This window comes from Calliopsis andreniformis, chromosome 12 (assembly GCF_051401765.1).
Source record: "Calliopsis andreniformis isolate RMS-2024a chromosome 12, iyCalAndr_principal, whole genome shotgun sequence".
Lineage (NCBI taxonomy): Eukaryota > Metazoa > Arthropoda > Insecta > Hymenoptera > Andrenidae > Calliopsis > Calliopsis andreniformis.
Genome location: NC_135073.1, coordinates 13,645,183 through 13,665,639, shown reverse-complemented (window position 1 = coordinate 13,665,639; position 20,457 = coordinate 13,645,183). Strand labels below are relative to the sequence as shown.

Genomic DNA, 20,457 nt, shown 5'->3' with positions numbered 1-20,457 from the left:
CGCACGGAACCGCGTTGCATCGAGACGGTCGTCGTTGACTGCTCGATTCAGGGCCAAGATTGTTTCGTGAAGGGTGAAAGCATCGCAGGGATGAACGCATGCGTCGCTCAGCTTGCTTTCGAAGGACTTTGTTTTTCGGGGAAAATAACGTGGCACTCATGCACCGTGTCGAGGTGTGTCCTTCTTCTCGCGGAGGATCGATCACGGAAGTGGTTACATGGTACGTCGATCACAGCCGAGACTTGTTGACTCCGCGGTGACCTCGCGGTTTCTGCTAGTCGTTTCTGCCTAAGCTAATGCCCACAGTGACGAACTACATGACATGTAGAAGATATTGGCCAGAACGTGTATTGGTTCTGTGATCCACTTCACTCGTTGCAGCGATTTCCAAGCTTCTTTGAAGTGGGACTCTGTTTTATAATTGGAGTTTCTAACAAAAATGGTACTTGCCAATTTTTGTGTTTTTCTAGGAGAGTAGAATAGATACTCTTGTCTAATTGAATAATGTTCTTTTTAAGAAAAATTCAATGTTCATAACGAAAGATTCTAGTGAGTTGCGAACCTCGACCATTAGAAGGTGTTTTTATTTTTAATAATTGGTAAAATTTGACAGGAGCTGTTCTTGTAATAAGCTCTTCTCTTTTCAAGACATTGAATAATAAGCTTTCTCTTTAAGCTTATATTATTGTTTAAACCTCATCACTTGATCTCTAAATTTGCAGTTCAAAGAAAAATGAAAATACAGTCGTATTACTGAGGTAGTTCCGAGGTTTATCATATTTCGTTAAAATTCGCAGTAACTTTTGGGAAACCCTGTACATGGCGCATATTAATCATCTAGGTCACTGGTTCTGAAACTTTTCCCTTTAGTGCACCCTTTGTAGCTGTTGGAAACCTCGGCTTCACTCTCCCTCGATCTGAGTTTATTCTGGCTCAAACTGACTCCTAAATTTATTCATCTTCGATATTAAGTTAGAGAATTAGACTTACAGAAATCATTCATGTTTGCTTCGTGCAAGTTCTATAATTTATAATTTAAGAGAAATGTCTTGCCACTTTTCCTTACAAGTTGAAGCGCGAAACAGTGCGAAGAAATTGGAGTCTGGAAATTCACGTACTTGTTTTTTATAATACGATGAAGGAAAATAATCACAAGCTCGCGCACTCACCCGATATTTCAAGTCCAAGGTGGTTAAATATCAGCAATGTCAGGGCGATGAGAAAAGAAAATCAATCTTTCGCTTCAAAATTTTAATGTTTCTCTCCAGACCTAAGATTAGACCTAAAAACGAGTTTTAAAAAAAAGAAGAGAAGTGTTATCTTCGTCTCAAGAGAGATCCTGTACATCATCCAAGAATATCCCTCGTCGCTCCTTCCACAATCGTGGCAAACAAATTCGCTAGAGCTACGAGTACAGCATTGCCTCGATATAAGCCCACAACTCGATACAAGTCTGTCTCGATAAAAACTCTCAACTTGGAATCAGCAACCAAAAAAAAAAAAAACTTAAAAAACACCAAAATTCGAGTCTCTCTCAAAGGTAGAAGAACCCAAGTCTAAAAAAATAATTCCACAAAAACTCAAATGGCCCACGGAGCTCATATCGAGACACCACAGTACCAGACACCAACTCACATCTAAAAAGACTCGTTTCCAAGTTTCCTTCAAACACTGTTCAGTAACTTTAATTTTCTTTCCCACATCTGAGAGAGCCACGAAAATAAAAATATCGTCTCAAGGAGACACGAGTACTCCATCGACCTTATATCGAGTCAATTCTATTAAGCTTCCCGACAAGACGTGGCTCGGAAGTCATCCTCCAGTTGCTGGAAGGTCGAATTTACAAAAGGCACATTAAGTACATACTACAGATCGGTCGCGCGATCGATTCGATTCTGATCGGTGTCGCAACAATCGGAGGATCGAGAGTCCTCCCTCGGCAAGTTCCTTTTCAGCGTTCGTCCCATCTCTGACGCTGGAACGCCTCGCAAATCAAAGCCGCAAGATACCCTGTCGCGTAAGTGTACAATTGTTGCGGATAAACTAGTTTGCTCGCGCTCACGGTCGATACGTCGCTCTGGACCAGCGGACACGCTCAACTCTGAGAGGATTAAGTACGTGTTGAAGAAGGAAATCCTAGCTATTGTTTCAAGCGTATAACCCAGCACCGTATGTTTCGTTACCTACTTAGACAGACTATTATCGCAGCTGGTAGTGCCACTGTATTGATTATTTAACACTTTCGATGCTTTCGTTCTTACTTATTCAGTGTCCTCGAGGTTTCCAAGTATAGGCTCCTGTTGAGTGAATGAAAACGAGCAGTCATTAAATCTGAGAATTATTTCCTGGTCTATTTCCTGGTCTAATGTAATGAAATACCTTTTTGTTATGAGTTTGTCTGTCTTGAGCTGCAAATTGGTTTTCCAATTTTCTGAAGTATATTTTCTTACTTTTAGGCAGTAGTATATTTGAGACTGTATGAAATAGAATAAAAGAGTGTACAGAGGCTGAGATATCTGTTGCATCGAAAGTGTTAAATATCGTTCCTCCAAGGGGATGACAGTGGCCTCCAACGATCCACAGAGATCCTTAAAATACTTAGTTGGTTGTCAATCGTTATAAAAGCTAACTCCTTATGTGGTTATATTGCAAACTTACTCCTCAGCTCACCGACGAGTTAATACCTAAACGTGTCGATTACAGTTAACTCATTTCATCGCCAGAGTCTACAGTCCCACTCGTTCCTTGCTAGTCGACCCCCAGTTACTATGTCACGATTCACCAGTTCTACCGAATTCCGAGTGGCGAGTGGAGAAAGTGGCTAAAAAAACAGTTCATCGACACGTCGACTGTGTTTGACTGTGTTAGTCGGTTAATTATAAACAAAAAACAAGTTCCACATAGAGTCCAATAAGATCAGAGAGTAAACCTTCTAAAGTAGTTACAGTCAACGTGTCGTGTCACAAGCGCGCGAATTGAAACCATAATAATAAGTGGAACATGTCCAAAAAGGCATCTTCAGATCTGCTAAACTTGAGGAGGAAGAGGGCAGTGATCGTCCCCTTTATCAGGCAGTGATAAGCTGCTCAGAGATCTGGTACCCTGACGACGCTACCAATTACTCTCAAGAAATACGTACAGATCAAGAATTAACACGTTGACTGCAATGGTATCCACTGACTACCACTTTCAGTTGTTAATACTCCCTTGAAACTATTATTACAACTGAACCTTCACACTTATCGAACCTTTTGCAACGTCAGAAACATCAGGGAGGATGCAACATAAGTGCAATATCGAATTAAACAAAAATTCTGAGTATTCATAGTATTTATAGTACATACTCATAAATAAGAAGGTTTTAAAAAAGCGAAAAACTATGGCAGTCAACGTGTTAAGGATTAAATCAGCGCTGTCCAGTACTAGAGTCCTTCATTCGCTTATTTTCCCTTTCTATTTCTTCCCTGTCCTTTGACTCACTAGGTAATACATACATCTTAACCAGTGTTTCAAGTTCCTTAAAAATAGAGACTCTAATCTATCATAGTACCCTCATAGTATTGTTTCCCCAGCGAATGACAATAGAGGAACCTGAAAGAATTCACGAACCCTAGCTTGGACAGTGCTGGAGACTCGGTCCAACCAGCCGATGTGATTCTGCCTCCACCGAGAAGCAGAACAAGGACGGAATCAACACATCTCCAAGCAGATCTCATCTTCAGATCTGCATTTCCGGTTCAGAGTCATCGTGGAACCAGTTCGAGCCCCTCTGACTCTCCGACACATGCACGCTGCTCAGCTCCCTCTCCACGTACCGACTGGATCTGGTGGTAGACGATCCAGCCACTTGCCTGCGATCATCGAACGAAGCCAGAACCTCTAAACGATCGTTCCTCCTAACAGCCCTTGGGGTCGTTTCCACAGAACTGGTTCCCTCCTCCGTCGCCCAAGGCGGAAGGTCCATCATGCCAGAGGGTATGCCCCAGTGTTCCGTGAACTCTGACCCGCTCCTAGCTAAGCTGGGCTGGCTGAGGGACCTCACCAAGGAGTCAGCTCCCTCAAAGGAACTCAAACTCGTCAGATCGTCCGCCCTAGCGAAGTCTCGAACAGTCATCTCGGACATGGACCTCACGTCCACCTCGCTGCTGCCACCCACGCCCTTGTGACTGGACCCCAGTCGACGCAGACGGTTCTGCTGGCTCATCATCGCTGTCGACTGCGACATGTGCAGCCTGTGGTCCTGGCTCATGCTGCCTCCATCGCTTTCGTATTCATACAGAGTCGGCAGCGAGGACCTCCTGGACCTGGTGTCCCACTCCGACGACTTGGAGCGTTTGTATCTCTGCCCATGGCTCTTGCCATGGGTAGACGACGAGGAGGAGCCTGGGTGAGTCAGAGGAGGGCCGAGGATCCGTATAATCACGTCCCACTTCGCCGGAGCGAATAAGTTCGTATATCTTGCGTCCTTGCGGATCAGTTCGTAGTCCTCTCTAACGACAGCTTCAGTCAAAAGAGTCCTCAGAGTGCTGTCAGTCGTGATAATCTCGCGCCATTTTGCACGTTCTTCTTCCGTCAACTCGGACGCGTACCGAGGGTCCAGGACACGAGACAGTCTGCTGAACCAGTCAGTATCAGGCTCATCCACTGGTCGACGTGTTGAGGGCGGAGGCCTGCAGGGTATCTCGGCTCTAGCCGTGTAGGTTGGCTCTATGTTGACGTCAGGCTCCTCGTCGACGGCCACGTCGGCTTGGTTCACTGGCTCGTTAGTGATAGTCAGATTGGAGGTGGAACTAACGTCAGAGAAGTTTTCCCATTCTGGTGGAGGAGGAGGCAGGTTCTCTTGAGGATAGTTCCTGATAGTGACGTCCCACTTGGGATCAGGTGGCGGAGGCTGAGGCTTGGCTCTGTACTCTGTCACCTGGCGACGGTGGCGCTCTATGTCCTCGATAGTCTTCTTCTCGGTGACTGTCTTCAGGAACACGTCGTCTACCTCGTGGGTGGTGATCTCTGGCCGCCTTGGAGCGACTACCTGAGGCTCCACCAGCGGCTCGGTCACTTCTTCGCTGTATAGACGATGCTCGTGGTGCTGCACAGCAGTGTGGGTGGTGGTGGTCGTGGGGACGATCGGTGGAGGAGGTGGTGGAGTCGGCGCCAGGAGACTTGCCACTCTGTACTTCGCGTGAGTGTGGTCGGTGACCTCTGTGAGAGAACGTGTCTCTGTTAATTCAGTATTCAGGGAAGTTAAGGACCTTGGTCGACGGATCTCGTGGTGCTGGAGAGGCGGCTGTTCCACTGGAGAGGGCGAGGGAATGCGTTCCTGAAGCAGACTAGTGCTGGTGATCTCTCTTTCGGCCTGTTTCCTGAGGATCCTCGAGTAAACAGGAGGTGTCTGCTGTCTGGAGATACTGGAGGTGGAGGAGGCTGGACCAGGTGGCCCATGGAGCTCTGGAACGTAGCAGAAGGTCGTCATCCTAGCAGGTGGACTCTCTAGACTGCGAGTGAGGCTAGACTCCTCTTTCTCCAGGATAGTAGTCAGGTTTCTCTCCAAGGCGACGCTTGCCACGTCAGACTCTGATAGCATGGGACTAGCGGGAGGCAGTGGAGCTCTCTTCACCCTCATTTGCACGTCGAACTTGGGCTCAATAGGCACTGCGACCATGTGACGGGGTATAGTCGTCCTGGAAGCATTTGCTGCTGTCATGGACGATGTCTCCACTTCAGCAGCGACTGTTTCTGAGTACAGCGAGCTGCTAGTGCGAGTTTCCTGTCGTTGATGGGTTTCATGGTGAACGAACGCCTTGTTATCATAGGAGCCAGCCGAGGAAACAGGTAACGAAGGTTCCTCGTCCACCTGTGAATAAGTTAATTGTTTTAGAGAATAGTCTCGAGGATTTGTAAGTACCTTCTGATGAACTATGTCGTTCGACAACTTACTTCAGAGCTTTCGCTGGGATAATCGCTGGGTAGAGAGTGATCGATCATTGGATTCGCGTCGCTGCCAGTGGTCGATGGTGGAGCATGCAACAACGCGTGGGCTCGAGGGATCTTCAGGCCTTCGAACATGGTGATGTTGCTCAGAGAGGAAGTGGACAGTTTCGTGATCTCTGACCCTGAACCGCTTCCAAACGGATGGCGATGAATCACGCGAACGTTTCTGCGTTTTAGACACATGTACGAGCATCCCAGGCCTAGCAGGAGTAGCGAGAGAAACAGGATCGCGCAGATGATCAAGAGGATCTGGAATCCTTTTAGAGGAGGCTCAGCTGGTGGAGATGGCGTCAGGGTTGCCAATCTGTGAAACGTAGATATATTAGTCCCAGAGTTTATTGACCATAGAGTATAGAAGGTAAGACTAAAATAAGTGGGACTAGTTTGGTACGGGATTCTACTGTTCTACAAATAAAAATCCTGAGGAGCTAGGTCAGGTTTTGACGAAATATTTCGAGAAATAGAAACTTATTTATTTAGTGAAAATAAATTAATTTTTGGAGTTACTTCTTGGAAAGAAAGAGTTTCTGGACCTACGTTTATATAATCTTTCTTCATCCTTAGGAAAAGTCGAATACTCTATCAAACAGAGACTACATATTTGAGTGTCACCCTATGTAACAGAGTGAATCATCTAGGAATAGCTAATTTAGGTGACTAATAAGGCAACTAAACTCAGTACAGAAATCAGTCATGTTTTAATTTTAAAAAATGAAGCTAATCAATTTCGTACCTAGTACTTCTGTGGTTAAAATAAAAGAAAAGAATATTCTACTTACATTCCAAGTGGAGGAGATGGTGGCACAGGGGCTACTGGCGGAGGGTATCTGCAAACTATTGTAATAACTTCATCGCCATCCATTTCAAGGCCAGGGTGAAAACGAACTACCACGTTGTTGGTGAACACACGTTGAGGATCCTGCCTCGTACCACATCCTAGAACATCGATATTAAACATCCTTAACCTTTACCATTCGAAAACTATTGTAACTTTAATATATAATTAATATATATATATATCTACTGAGAACGTAGCCCTCGTTAACTGCTCAACTTTATAAACACGTGAGTCTAATAATATCAACGCACGTAGCTTGTAACTGAGACACATGGGTCAATACCACACATAAATTTATTAAAGGAAGACGAGAAGAGTTATCTTAACAGGTGTCAGAAATTTTAAGAGGTGACTCTAAGTATCAGAATAAAGAATGATAAAGAATAATGAAAACTGTGTTTGAGGCTTCGCTTTCGAGATATTAATTGTCAAGAAATGCCAAAAATACGTACACATGAAAGTGTCTGACTTGAGAACTTATTCTACTGACTTCTGTGCCTGACTTGGGTAATACATACTGGCAGTAGAATAAGTCCTCAAGTCAGACACGTTTCAAGCGCATTCTAGGATTATCTTTAATAATGAATAACTTGAAAAGAAGGCCTCTAATGATTCTAAACTTCTGACCCATAAACAATGTACATTAAATTTGCCATTTTCCTGTATCTTTTTCTCAACCACATATTTCCTGCAGGATTAGAAAAAGACACAAATTAACGAGTATTATTTTTTACAAGAGTCCCTCTATTTAACTCAAACAAAACACCTCTCTTCTCCCCTCACCTTCTCTGTGCCATTATTTCACAGACACTCAGTGCCTTCGAAACCGAATACAAGTTACAGAAAAAGAAAATCGTCTGAACAATATCGAAGACTTTGCCCACAGACGATATTCATTGCGTGAGCCTCTATACTTGGTCAGACGGACCATAACAGCTCGGTATCCAGCATTGCTTATGGCGAATGGATCGTAAATCCAGAAGAGGAGCGCTCACCTTTCAGAGGTAGTTCCAATTTAGCGCTGGTCGCACCGCGTCCCTTGAATATGCACGCGCTGTTACGATCGAAGTCGGCGTAGGCGACACCGTAAAACGGTTCCTCGAACTTCAGCTCGACTTGCATGCTACCCTGACTGCAGTTCAGATACGCCTTGGTGCGATTCAGAAATATCATCGACGAGATGTCGTCCAGCTTCGTCACTTTACCGTCTAGCACTGTGCTCGGCGGCAAGCCTGGCTGATACTCGATACTGTTGCCTTGCGATGCATAGTTGCTCTGCGACAACGCTAGAGGAAGCGTTGTCGAGAGCACTAGTAACAACCCTGGCAGCATCTGAAATTCAAATGTCAGTAGTTTCAGTTTTCATTTTTTCAGGAGGAAGAATCCTGATTTCTCTAGAAGAGAGCATTTTCATTTGCAGAAATACTGTGTGAGGGAAAATAAAGGTTGCGTTATTGAGAAGCTTGTGTCTTTTAAGTTAAATACTTCATATGCTTTTTATAATGTTATTGAGAATTAATTGAGGAAAATTTAGAAGTGATTCTAATTTTTTGATTTTAGTATATAAATTTCTATTTTAGTAGGATTTCACTATTTTCGCTATTTCATAGTAGAAACTCGTGTTTAAAAATTCTGAATTCGTGCCACTTATTGGTTGAGAGATCTTCATGTTCATGGATAAATTTTTCTGTGATTTCATTTCTAAATAAATTTTCTTTAATTCTATTCTACAATCCTAGCTTTCTTTCAGAGAAATGACCAAGTAAAATAATCGAAACATTGATTCCTAAACGCAAGGAGTGACAGAACAGCGAAGTACAAGACAGCAAGGAAGTGAGGATCGTCCATAGTCAGACGTGCCTTGCAAATAGATTCAGTTACTGTGCCTGGGACTACAGTGCTGGTCAAAAGAAAATTCAATATAATCATTCCCTGATGTAGGCAAAATTGCTTCAATTCTAGATTGCACCTACTTTTTACCAGATCATAGTTTTATTTCAGCATCACATGGGAGTGTACCTGGCGCGAGTAAAAGCTATTTACTTCGTCCAGTTTGAAATAATTGCGAACGTGGCAACGAGATCATAACGAGAGCGTGCTGCGGCTACCACGAAGCAGTTACAATTATCCTCCTCCTGTGGCTCACAAATAACATGGTCTTTTTGTATATTAATAGGGTGTAGGAAGTGATGTTCCCGATAGAGCGAGAAGGATCATTCCGAGGCGTTTTGTCGCTGGACTCCATTAGGCGAGACTAAGGGTCCACGCGCAACGAGGATCGTTAGAAGGATCAAATTCCTTCTTCCGCCTTGCGTTCCAGCGGAGGTCAAACGACACTATTAGTTTCACGATGGAAACGTTATGCAACGACTAACGCCACGACACGAGGAGGTTTATCCCGAAACCTTCTTCTGCTCTCTGCGTGTTGCAGGACCGCGAAGGAAAGTTCTGGCATGCTTCGATGCGCTCGCAACCGTTACACGCTGCCGCGAAGCTTCCCTTTACATAGAATCGCTAACAAACCGGTATCGCCTTAGGCTTCGGCTATTTTCCCCTACTCCAGTTACCATTTCGCCGAAAAAGCTTCGATCGATTAACCCTTGGCATACCGAGCTGCTGTCGGTTAAGGACAATCCTCCCTCTTCGATTCAGAGAACTCTAACTTTTCAAATTTCTGAAGTTTTAAGTAATTCGAGTGGAAATCTTCAACTTCTTATTAGTGTTTTAGATATTGAAATCCTTCAAATTTCGAATTTTGAATTTTCAAACATTGAAGACCTTCAAATTTCGAATTTTTAAATTTTCAAATATTGAAAGCCTTGAAATTTTGAATTTTCAAATATGGAATTTTTTCAAATATTGAAAGCATACAAATATAAATATTCAAATATTAACAACTTTCGACTTTTTAATTTTCACATCTTCAAAGTCTTTTTATATAACTTTCATTTTATTTTGAGACGTCTTAAGAACTCTGTAGTGTGCTTTATTTACACGCAGTGATGGTTAAAGGAAGATTAAAAATAAGTATTTGTATGTGGAGATATAAGTAACTCTGTTACTAAGCTTTACATGTTATGTTAGTATTACTGATCTATTCTGGGGGAATCCCCTCGCATTTTCCTGATAAGCTACCGTATTTTAATTCCTTTGTTTGCGGTTTAAATTCCCTTTTGACCATCGCACTGTGCGTAATGGAATTTATATAGCCCAACGACGTCCGTTTTTATCCTACAGTGAATGAAAAACGAAAGTGTCAGTGGAACGTGATGCAAAGACTTGGATGGAATTTATTAAATAGCGATCGCCAATTGCGTCATTATATTCATTAGCCTTTTAAATCATTTAAGATTCAGCTACGAGATGCTTCTCTTTCTTACAAGTAGCCTCTGCAGGCTTTATTGACACTAGCATTAGCAGAGCAATCAAAGTGACTAATACGATTATTTCTTACATACAATTCACTTCATCAGCGGTAAATAAAACTTTGTACACAGGACTTGTTATAAATAAGAGTCATGTCTGTGAATTATGCACTTTTTAGAACACTTGACATTTTGACACACTGTTAAAAGCAGAAATATGTTAATTTCCTCTTTATTAATACAGCACGTCTATTTTTAATCACAATTCCATTCACGAAGCTGTGAATCCAGTTTGCAAAACTGTAAGCTGTACTCTATATTATACTAATACTAGTTTAAAATAAGGAATTCTAAAAAAAACTCTACTATTCATTACACTACCTTTTGTCTAAAGTAAAAGGTTCTAAAAAAGACTCTATTATTTATTACACAAATATTAGTCCAAAATAAGGAGTTCCAAATAAATTCTACTCTTTATTACACTAATATTATTGTACAAGAAAAAGTTCTAAAAAAAACTCTACTATTCATTACAGTACTTGTTGTCTAAAGTAAAAAGGTTCTAAAAAAACTCTATTATTTATTACACTAACACCAGTCTAAAATAAAGAAATTTCCTCTAACTCACGTTTACGTTTCAAGCTGCTCAAACGTCTCAGATCGCTTCCCCGTTGTCCCTCGATCCTGCCCTATTGTGACAGTCGCATCGTCTGAAAGAAGAAAGCAAAGAGAATCTAAGTAACAATCGACGAATTTGAATTAGTCTTTCCTGAAAATTCGGACCAGCTTTCTCGCGACTTATTATCCTATTTTCTTGTTCCTCTATTCGTGTATCGTTCGATGATTTAGCAAGGCGGAGGATGACGCTGCGCCGACCTCGGCCACTTCCGGTCTCGGGTACGCTCTCTTCTCGCGGAGACCTCGACCGATTCTTTTGGATCGACGTGACTCGCGCTTCGATGACAACGATCAAGCCGATGACGCTGGGAAGAACGTGAAATCGAGGATGAAACGAGAAACCGACCGCCGATGACGCTTTACTATTTTACGGTTATGAAACTATAATACTTGAGACGACTCCGACGATCGTAAATTGAATAAGGATGATTTAAAGATCCATAGGGAGGAGCTGAGGGCGAGGGAGAAGGAAGAAAAAGTGATACACAGTGGGAAGGTAGTGTCTGTTTATGACTATAACTGATATATCAGTTCTAAATTGAAATTGCGTTTGGCGTTTCATCTCAGTGTTATTAATTGTTGCAAAAACGTTTCAGACTCCCGTGAAATATGTCTGAATGGGACTTATTCTACCGCCAATGTGTACTAGCCAAGTCAGACACAGCGAAGTCAGTAGAATAAGTACCACGTCAGACACACTTCACGCGAATTTTAATCAATTTTTCAGCAATCAATAACCTTCAGACGAAGCTTGAAAATTGAAATCCAATTTCATTTATCTTCATTTTTATCTTCTTTTAGTAAGGAGAATCGTCTCTTAACATTTCTGATATCTCTTGTCTTCTATTAACTTCTTTCTCTTACAAACATATATAATTACTATACTCTTCAATGCTCTAATTATTTTTCTACAATTTCTGGTACCTATACTAACAACTTCAGAATATCTATATTATTTCTATAAACCACATCCACTCTCATGAAACAGATACATACTCGATATCTAATACTAACAGAGAAGCTGCAGTGAAATATAAAAATAATGTCTCATAATTTTTCGACTTTTCTTTCACAAAAATAATGACCTACTATTCTCTTCAATGACCTAATTATTTTTCTACAATTTTCTAGCCCCTATCTTAAGAATTTCAGAGTACCCATTTCATCATTCCTATAATCCACACCCAATCTCAAGGAAGAGATACTAAACACTCAATCCTAACAAAGAAGACGCAATGAAGTATTCTTTCGGATCGAATAGCTGTCCAATGTAATGTCAGTCGGCGCATTGAAATTCAATTGGGCTGTGAGGAAAGAAGAAAGGTGGGCAGGCGAGTCGAAGAAATAACAGCCTTGTCGATCACGTCCTAAGCCAGCGAACTGAACCAGTCTAACGCATCGTTCATACACATACTTTTCGTGTAGGAGCCGCGTACGTGTTCTTAATTCGCAATTGAGCGGGAGGAATGTCAAGCCGTGCTCCCACGCGATTGTTTCTTCTCGATGCTAGCTGGAGGTCATTGCATCTCCTTGTCCTCGGTACAAATTCCACTCGTGACTCAAATCATAGATTATCTTCTATCCTCGCCCGACAAGGCAGAGTGGAAAAGCGAATTTACACAATCAAACAATGGACGTGTCTTCCGCACAACAATTTCATCCGATGATGACACGAGGAGTGTCGATAGCACGTTGGCGTTCTGTGTGATTCGAGGGGCACTTAGGTATCCCAGACATCTGATATGCAAATGAGGTACCCCTTAATGCCCCATTAGAGCCCACTTTATCACGGAACCTGTATCTATTCTGCTCGACTATGAGAAACAGCTATCTACTAGAATTATTTTACTGTTATTCTGCAATAAAACGACCTGCAAGATGTTCAAAATCGTCCAAAAATGCAAAAAACTCAGCTTCATATTTTTCTGTAGTTTCTGCTTTTCTCCATAGTTGGGCAGTATTGATCCATGCAGATGAGGATGTGAAAGTAACACTGTATTTAATAATAGTACGCGTTTAATTAATTTTTAGCGAAGAAAATGAAGAAATGAAGCTTTGTGAAGATTGTTGTTTTGGGAAGCAGTGTTGAAATTAATCTAGGTGATTCTAGTGTTGGTAGAAGAAATATTCTACCTTTTGTGACCATATGTTCCCATTCAATTTGCATAACCATTTTTTCCTGCAGAGTTAGTAGTGCGAGCCTTTCTCGTTACGACCTTCACTCGCGGATCGTGAAGATCAACTGGAAGATAAATCATTTAGAGCATTCGAAAAATAAAGTGAAAGGGAATGTGGGTAGACCTTCAGAAAATGTCAATTTCGAAAAGAAGATTGTCAGGGCAAAATTGAAAATAAACCTTTCAAGGTACTCCAAAAATAGCATCAAGGAGGTTCGGATGGGATCTCAGAAAATTGAAGAAATAAATTGAAGGGAAGACCGCGAAGAAGATAAAATCGAAAATAAATCATTCAGGGGATTCGAGAGATAGTGTCAGATAGGTTTGAGTGGGGTTCGAGAAAATGTGAATTTGAAGGAAAAACGAAGGCAAATGCGTGGCAGAAATGACGCGAACCGGGTCTGGTTGAAAGTCTAGGAGACAGGCGTCGAGCCTTTAAAGTCGAACCAGTATCTGAAGGAGGCACGTCGTTTCGTTGCGCAAACATACTACTTTCACTGGCGACACGCACACGCGAAACTGGCTCGTGTGCACGCGATCCTGTCCTTGCACACTTCGAACTCCTCGCATAACAAGTGAAAAAACACTGGGCCTCGTAATATTATGCATTAACTTATCCCAAAATTTCGACCATTTCTCATCTTAATAGCTGTTTACGAACCATCACTTAATTACCATTTTTTAAACAGACAACTCTCAGAATTGAAATATTTCATGTAATACAGATTATTTGCATTTCGAATACATTAACTTATCCGAAAAGTTCAACTTGATATCTGTTTACAAACCATCACCTAATTACCATTTTTACAAAAAAAAAATGACTTTCAGAAATGGAATATTTCATATGTTACATATTATATACAATTTGAAGATTCTGTGTCTTTTTATGAGTTCATAAAAAGTGAAACCGCGATTATTGCGCAAAGGTGGGCCCCAAATTAATGCAAATATAAAGATTCGTGCAACCAGAAATTTCTTCAACTGGTGTCTTTAAGACCGAAGACTCTACTTTTCCTTCTATCAATGCTTCAAACATTATTATTCATTTTTTATTCCACTTGTTGAATCACTACTATTACCGTTTCCTGGGAGAATTTAATATAGGAGAGTCAGAAGTCTCGAGGCGTTACTGTACCTTATATTCAACTGGTGATTCGCTAGGAACACGTCTAACTCTATCGATGAGCTATTGTGAGAAGAATATTTATCTCTGCTCGTTGACAGTAATCTTAAGTGATTTTCTTGGAATCTGATTCGTGCGATTTCCTGCCTGTCGACTGGAATGAAGATGGACATAAAAGGATGTTCAGATGAACCAGTTTTGGTATATGCACTATCAATACTCCCAGGTCTGTACGTGCTTTTAAGTTCGAGTACACACGAACGTCTGGCGGAAGTTGGAAGAAACTCATAAGATCCTCGACCTGTTCCGTCTCGTGTGACCCATGATATTTATCACGAGTGAAACTTTCATTATAATGGGTAAACGTTTCCTGCGATTGGGAATTGAAACAAGGTTGAAAGATCAGCTAAATTTGTGAAGAAGTTTATACTAACTATGTCAACTATTAACAATCTTCAACTTGTTGTTACATAATATATAAGTACGTGTTTTATATAATTAAAGAAAATTATATTCATATCTCTTTCTTTAGACTTTTTTAAGATTAATTTAAAATAAGTTAAATATTTTGAAATAAGTAAAAGTAAAATACGAGCAAAATATGTAATAAATTTTTGAGATTCTATTAGAGATCTGAACGAGATTAATCATTTAAAAGTAATTGCTAATGTACATCTGCTTCACCTAATTGAAGAAAATTGTATTTGTATATCTTCAACTTCAAAATAAGTACAGTATGTTTAGAACATCAATTGTTCATAATGATCTACCATAATCACTTTCATTATTTTGATAGTTTCTGTGTTGAAACAGTTTACTATCGCTTCGCTATAATTTTCTCTTCCATTTTTTAAGTTTCATGAAAGTTTCCAAGACATTAATTAAAATTAGCAATTCGATGGGTCTATGGTCAGTCACAAAAGTCGTCCTACCGAAACCAAAATCAATCTACTTGCTGACGCCTCGAAAATGGGATACTGGAAACTTCTCCACCTAAATACGTACAATACATAAATGCTGATTCCATGGTGCGTGAAAGCACAACTGTTGCTCTTGATCGCGGTTTCGTTCGTCGTATCCCTTTCCACGCGGTAAAAGTTAACGCTGCTTAACGCCCGCTGAGAACGCGGTTTAAGCACGCGAACTGAAACCATGACCGACAAATGTATGCAAAAGTTTTTAGAACGTTCGCCTAGCGGGAACGCTGGATACCGCAAAAGGTTTATAACGTTATTGAGGAAATCGATCGTTTCGTTTCAGCAATACCATTAAACATACCACCAACGTGCCCAAGTAATAATTTTCTAAAAGAAACGACTGAAACGAAGCTAAAGAAACCTCTCCTCTTTGTTAAGCAGCCGTAAGAAATCAAGGACCCGTTGCGTGGTTACGCAAAACAGCTGCATTTGCAGTGTGTATAGGTCGAAAGAGAATTTAAGATGCGAAACGGCAACAGAAACGTTAATTTCGAATTTTATTACTAAGAATTAGAAACTAGACGAACCTATTAGAAAGATAATACAGAAAAAAATGTGGGTTAAAAGGTAGGGGAAGAAAGCTATAAAAATAGAAAATTGAAAGAAGAAAGAAAGAGGAAAATTCAAATAAAACTGAGCTAGGCTAAATTAATTAATTTAAGAAAAAAGTGATGTACAGAATGAGCTTAATGAGCGAAAAAAATTAATGATGGTCAGACAAAATATTAATGTAGATATTATTGTACACGTGTGGATTTCTCACTACCACATAACAGTGATAATGGTGTTACCTCTTTCTGGGGTGTTCAGAAATTCTCTAGAATTTAATAACTAGTAGTATCAACTTGGCAAGTGTTTAAAAAAGAACTGCCAATTATGAGCGTAATCTGATTCATGAAACAGGAGCCTTTGTTGAAGTAGAGAAAGAAGAACATTCGACCACCTGTTACAAGATGTTGGTGTAACTTTATCGGTGGAGTAGAATAATAACTGATAATCACGACAACCACTTGTTTATAAAACAGGGAATTATGCGCAATGGTGAAACAGACAACCATTGCACAATTTGGTTAATGAATAAAGAGTTTCTAAACGTTCTAATGAAGCTTTTCTAAACAGCAGTTAAAATACATTTTTCTGTATCATACTATCACTAGATTTCTTTAATTCTTTGGTCTATCTGGTTTCAATTTTTGAATCACCCTGTATATTCACGAATGACAGTAGAATGACGATCTTCTAAGGATTTAAGAATAGAATTCAAAGAAAGGTGACGACATACAATGCAAATCAGTGCACAGGAATGAAGACTGGAACGTGTAAAATTTATAACGAAGTGCGACTTATATTGACTTTTCATAAAAACGTAAAATCTTTCCTTTTTGCAATGATTAGTCATAGCACGAATGTTGCACACCATAGTTTGTAAGAATTGTAACATATTATTTTCTACTACGTTCTTTCAGTCACTCCAATTCGATAAAAGATTTCTCCTGTATGACATAACTTAAATTCGCGTAAAACCTGAAAACCCATAGGCGTAGGAGGTTGAAAGAGTTCAGAAGTGAACACTGTCACTGTTGGACATTATTCATTGATCATTTTTGAAGTAGTGTGAATTTTTTCATGCAATATCATTAGAACTAAAACTTTGCAATGTTCAAGCGTAAATGTTATATAATTCAAAAGAGTATAATAAGAATTTCACTACTCATTGCTCGATTCTACTTTCTACGGCGCTCCTTTAGAGATCACAACAGGACAAAGAGCTACTACTGTGTAATATTATGCTTAAAAATCTGTAATTTCTAAAGGTTTATAGCTCCATCAACTTAGGACTCCACTATCTCTTATGAAACTAATTCAAACAGAAAATTCAATTCAACAATAAACTATATCTTCTCTATAACATATTCTACAATGCTCTAGGCCTCTAAAAATCCCTTGAAAATGATTCAAAAATTCAAATCTCCCTCCTTTCAGTACCCCTTCTTTTCCACCCAAAAATCATCCATCCAGTACTCTCCAAAACAAAGCAAAACCTACGTAAACCTTACAAACACAATCCATTGGCGTATACACAGCCAAAAAACAATACCATTCCACACCAAATACCTTCCCCCTCTCTCATTCTCAAAGTCTCACCAGAAAAAAAACCCTAGATCCTCATCCCCAAAAACTGGAGTCCTCAGAATCTCCACAAAACTAGAATAAAGAAAATGGAGCATCGAGGCTATCCTCAGAAATGCTAATTGAAACGCAACCTACGTTTCCATCTCGTCGCTGCAGCTAGAATTGAGCAAGCGCCCGTGCCTTGTACCAATGACGTCATCTCCCTGGCGGAGATCCAAGATGGCGCTCGTTCGCCAGGCAAAATCGGCTAGCGGCCGCGAGCAGGACCGGTTTGCCGCGAGCTGGCGGCGACGAGAGAGGGGGGGCCAGGGAAAGAAGTAGAGGGGACGAGGGTCGTTTATCCGCGTGGTTTCGTCGTTTTGCGGCCGAAATGTAGAAGCTGCGAAACTCTCCCTCTCCCTGGGGGACCTCCCTGCGTGTCGTGTTCCCGTATAATAGCCAGACACGCGGGGATTATGCACCGAGTCGCTCGGCGAAGCAACCAAGCCCAGTGGCGTAGCCTCGACCCGCCTCCTTTTCGCCTGGTTCCTTCGGCCAGTGAAAGTAATTAAGGTTTTCGCTCGAGATCGTCGACACTGAGCGACCATGGAGATCAGAGGATCATGGAGGAGCTGGATGCTCGGTTCGGAGGGGCTCTGGGTGCAGAGGTTTCGGAAAGGTTGAGAGATTTGAAGCCGATGAGGACGGAGATAGATGGAATTACTGTTAGACAGAGAGGAGGAGTCCACGCTTGATAATGGGATTGAGTTTACTGGAGATACTATTGAGAGAAGCTGTGCATGTTGGTTTATGGGTACTTTGGGATCATGGGATTCGAGGAAGTGGAGAAATTGAAAGAGGTTATAGGGATATGTGGAGTTACTGTTAGAGAGAGGAGTAGTATACAATAGGAATAGTGTATACTTGCGATAGACTCGCATACGATAGAGGCTCTATCAATAGAAGCTGCGCAAGTACTCAATGGGTGTTGTAGACTATAGAGTCAAAGGATTTTAAGATACAGAAATTTAGAAATAATTGTAAAGATAGTATGAACTCTAGAACCAAAGGATTCCAAAAAATTGAGATCTAGAACATAGCTAGAGCTGAGGGTACTCTTTGTTAGGCAGAGATAAGAGTAGTGTACACTTGAGATAGGCTTAGGTCTTTTAGAGGTACTTCCAAGAAACGCTGGATATGTTAGCCTGTGGATACTCCAGAACTAGAGGATTCGAAAAAGTAGCGAGATTGAAAGCAACTAGAGTTCTAAGAGTACATGGAATTACTGTTAGCCAGATATAGGAATAGTGTCCACTCGAGATGGACCCCACTGGAACACTATCAATAGAAGCTGCACAGATACTCTATGGGCACTTTAGTCTCTAGAAGCAAGGAATTCAAGAGAACAGAGATCTAGGAAAAAGCTAAAGCTAGAGATACTTAGAACTACTGTTAGAGACAAGATCAGTGGCCACTCGAGATGAACTCTAATCCACTGGAAACACTATCAACAGAAGCTGCACACGTAATTTATGAATATTCTAGACTACAGAATCAAAGGACTGAAAAAGACGGAGATCTAGAAACAGCTAGAGCTAGGAATTACTCTAGACTCTAAAATCAAAGAATTTTAAAAAACAGAGATACAGAAAACAACTAGAGGTAGGGGTACTCTGCACTCTAGAACCAAGGGATTCCAAAAAGAAAACCCATCTATAAAACAACCAGAGCTTAATACACCCAGAACTACTGTTAGTCAGACATAGGAGTGTACACTCATGGACTCCACTCCACCAGAGACACCATCCACAGCATCTACACACTCATCTACAGACACACTAGAACTACGAAACCCCAAAAACCCGCGAGATCCAACGCCCCCACAACTCGAGCCACCCAGGACTCCCTTATCCAAAGATAGAAGCCTACACATACACTCGAGATGACAGAGGAATTCATCGGCAAACCTTCATCGGCTCCCACCTAATGTTTATTCGAATCGAGTGGGTGTTCCCAGCGATGTCGTCATCAGCTCGGTGGACAGTCGCACTTCTACACTTCTACGCACTCCAGATCCCTTCGCGAATCGTTGAAATCTCTCGTTCCGACGTCCCAGGCTCTGGCTCCTCGACCGAGGCACGCGAGTCGTCTCGATGGAACGTCAGACGTCGGCCAACGAGCTGCTGGCGAGAAGCAACGTGACCGAGGGGATCGTGGGTTCGCGGGTCAAAGCGGGTAACAGGTGGTTTTCTTCCTACCTTGTCTGGCCACGGCTTCGTTCTCGAGGCGGGACGGGGTTACAGGAGCCGACGATCACGCTCCTGAGGTCGACGGAACTTCACGCGCCAAGGCAAATATCGTTCGACGCGATTGCGCGGCAGCGACTGAACTCACTTTCCAGAGGCGACGTTTTACCTGCGACAGGAGAGACCTCTTAACAGTTGGAGGAGCGGTTCGGTTCCCTCTCTTTCCTGGCTCGCGTGTGTACGCTCGCCAGCTCTGCGCGGCTGCACGCACACGGCCAGCCCACAACCACCCACCTATTTACGTCTGCCAGTGCGTGGCCTTATGTCGCTCCGCGGTAACACTGGAGCACGACCAGGCTATGCTTCGGCTCCTTTTCAGAGGCACAGTGTTCTCAAATCATTGTCTGAAATGGATCGGTTTTTGCTCGCGAAAAAGGGAAGATCTTGATCGTTGCTCGTTATTCAATTTCTGGTGTCTTTGAACTCTGACGAGTAGAATCTTAAAAGGGGAATTTCTTCTTCTCTGTTGGTAAAAAATGGATTTCTTTAAGACTTTTTATTAACGATACTATATGGTCAATTATTTTCAGTCTGGAGGTTTTTATTACGCGTTGAAGTAGCTGTGTTATTTCTTTTAGAAAAGATTCTGTTACACGTACTATCTATGTATCTTTTGAATCAGTATTTCTCCTTCTTCACTGATCGTCAGGATTTAAACGATAATATACAATTGATTGACTTAGTGACACTAAATGGAGAGTAGAAATTTAAATTCATCCCTGCCCAAAATAATTTGCTAAATTATTAAAAAAAATTTGGCAAAAAGGTAACACTCTAAAAAAAATAACACTACAGCCTCAGCTAACACTCCAGGATGACAAGATAATCTTCTTCTGATATGCAAATTCAGATCACCATGGTCCTCGTATTAGGCCCAAAAGGATACTTCA

General features: G+C 41.4%; 1 protein-coding gene across 1 annotated transcript; it reads right to left on the bottom strand.

Annotated features, from left to right (window-relative positions):
• Positions 1-1,236: 1,236 nt before the first annotated feature.
• On the bottom strand, positions 1,237-19,659 carry Pot (zona pellucida domain protein papillote). Its single transcript, XM_076389010.1, has 6 exons — positions 19,520-19,659; positions 10,820-10,901; positions 7,822-8,158; positions 6,768-6,924; positions 5,935-6,292; positions 1,237-5,851 (listed from the first exon to the last, which is right to left on the bottom strand). Exons 3-6 carry the CDS (start codon positions 8,156-8,158, stop codon positions 3,719-3,721), a joined length of 2,985 nt encoding a protein of 994 aa, XP_076245125.1. The 5' UTR covers positions 10,820-10,901; positions 19,520-19,659; the 3' UTR covers positions 1,237-3,718.
• Positions 19,660-20,457: the final 798 nt, after the last annotated feature.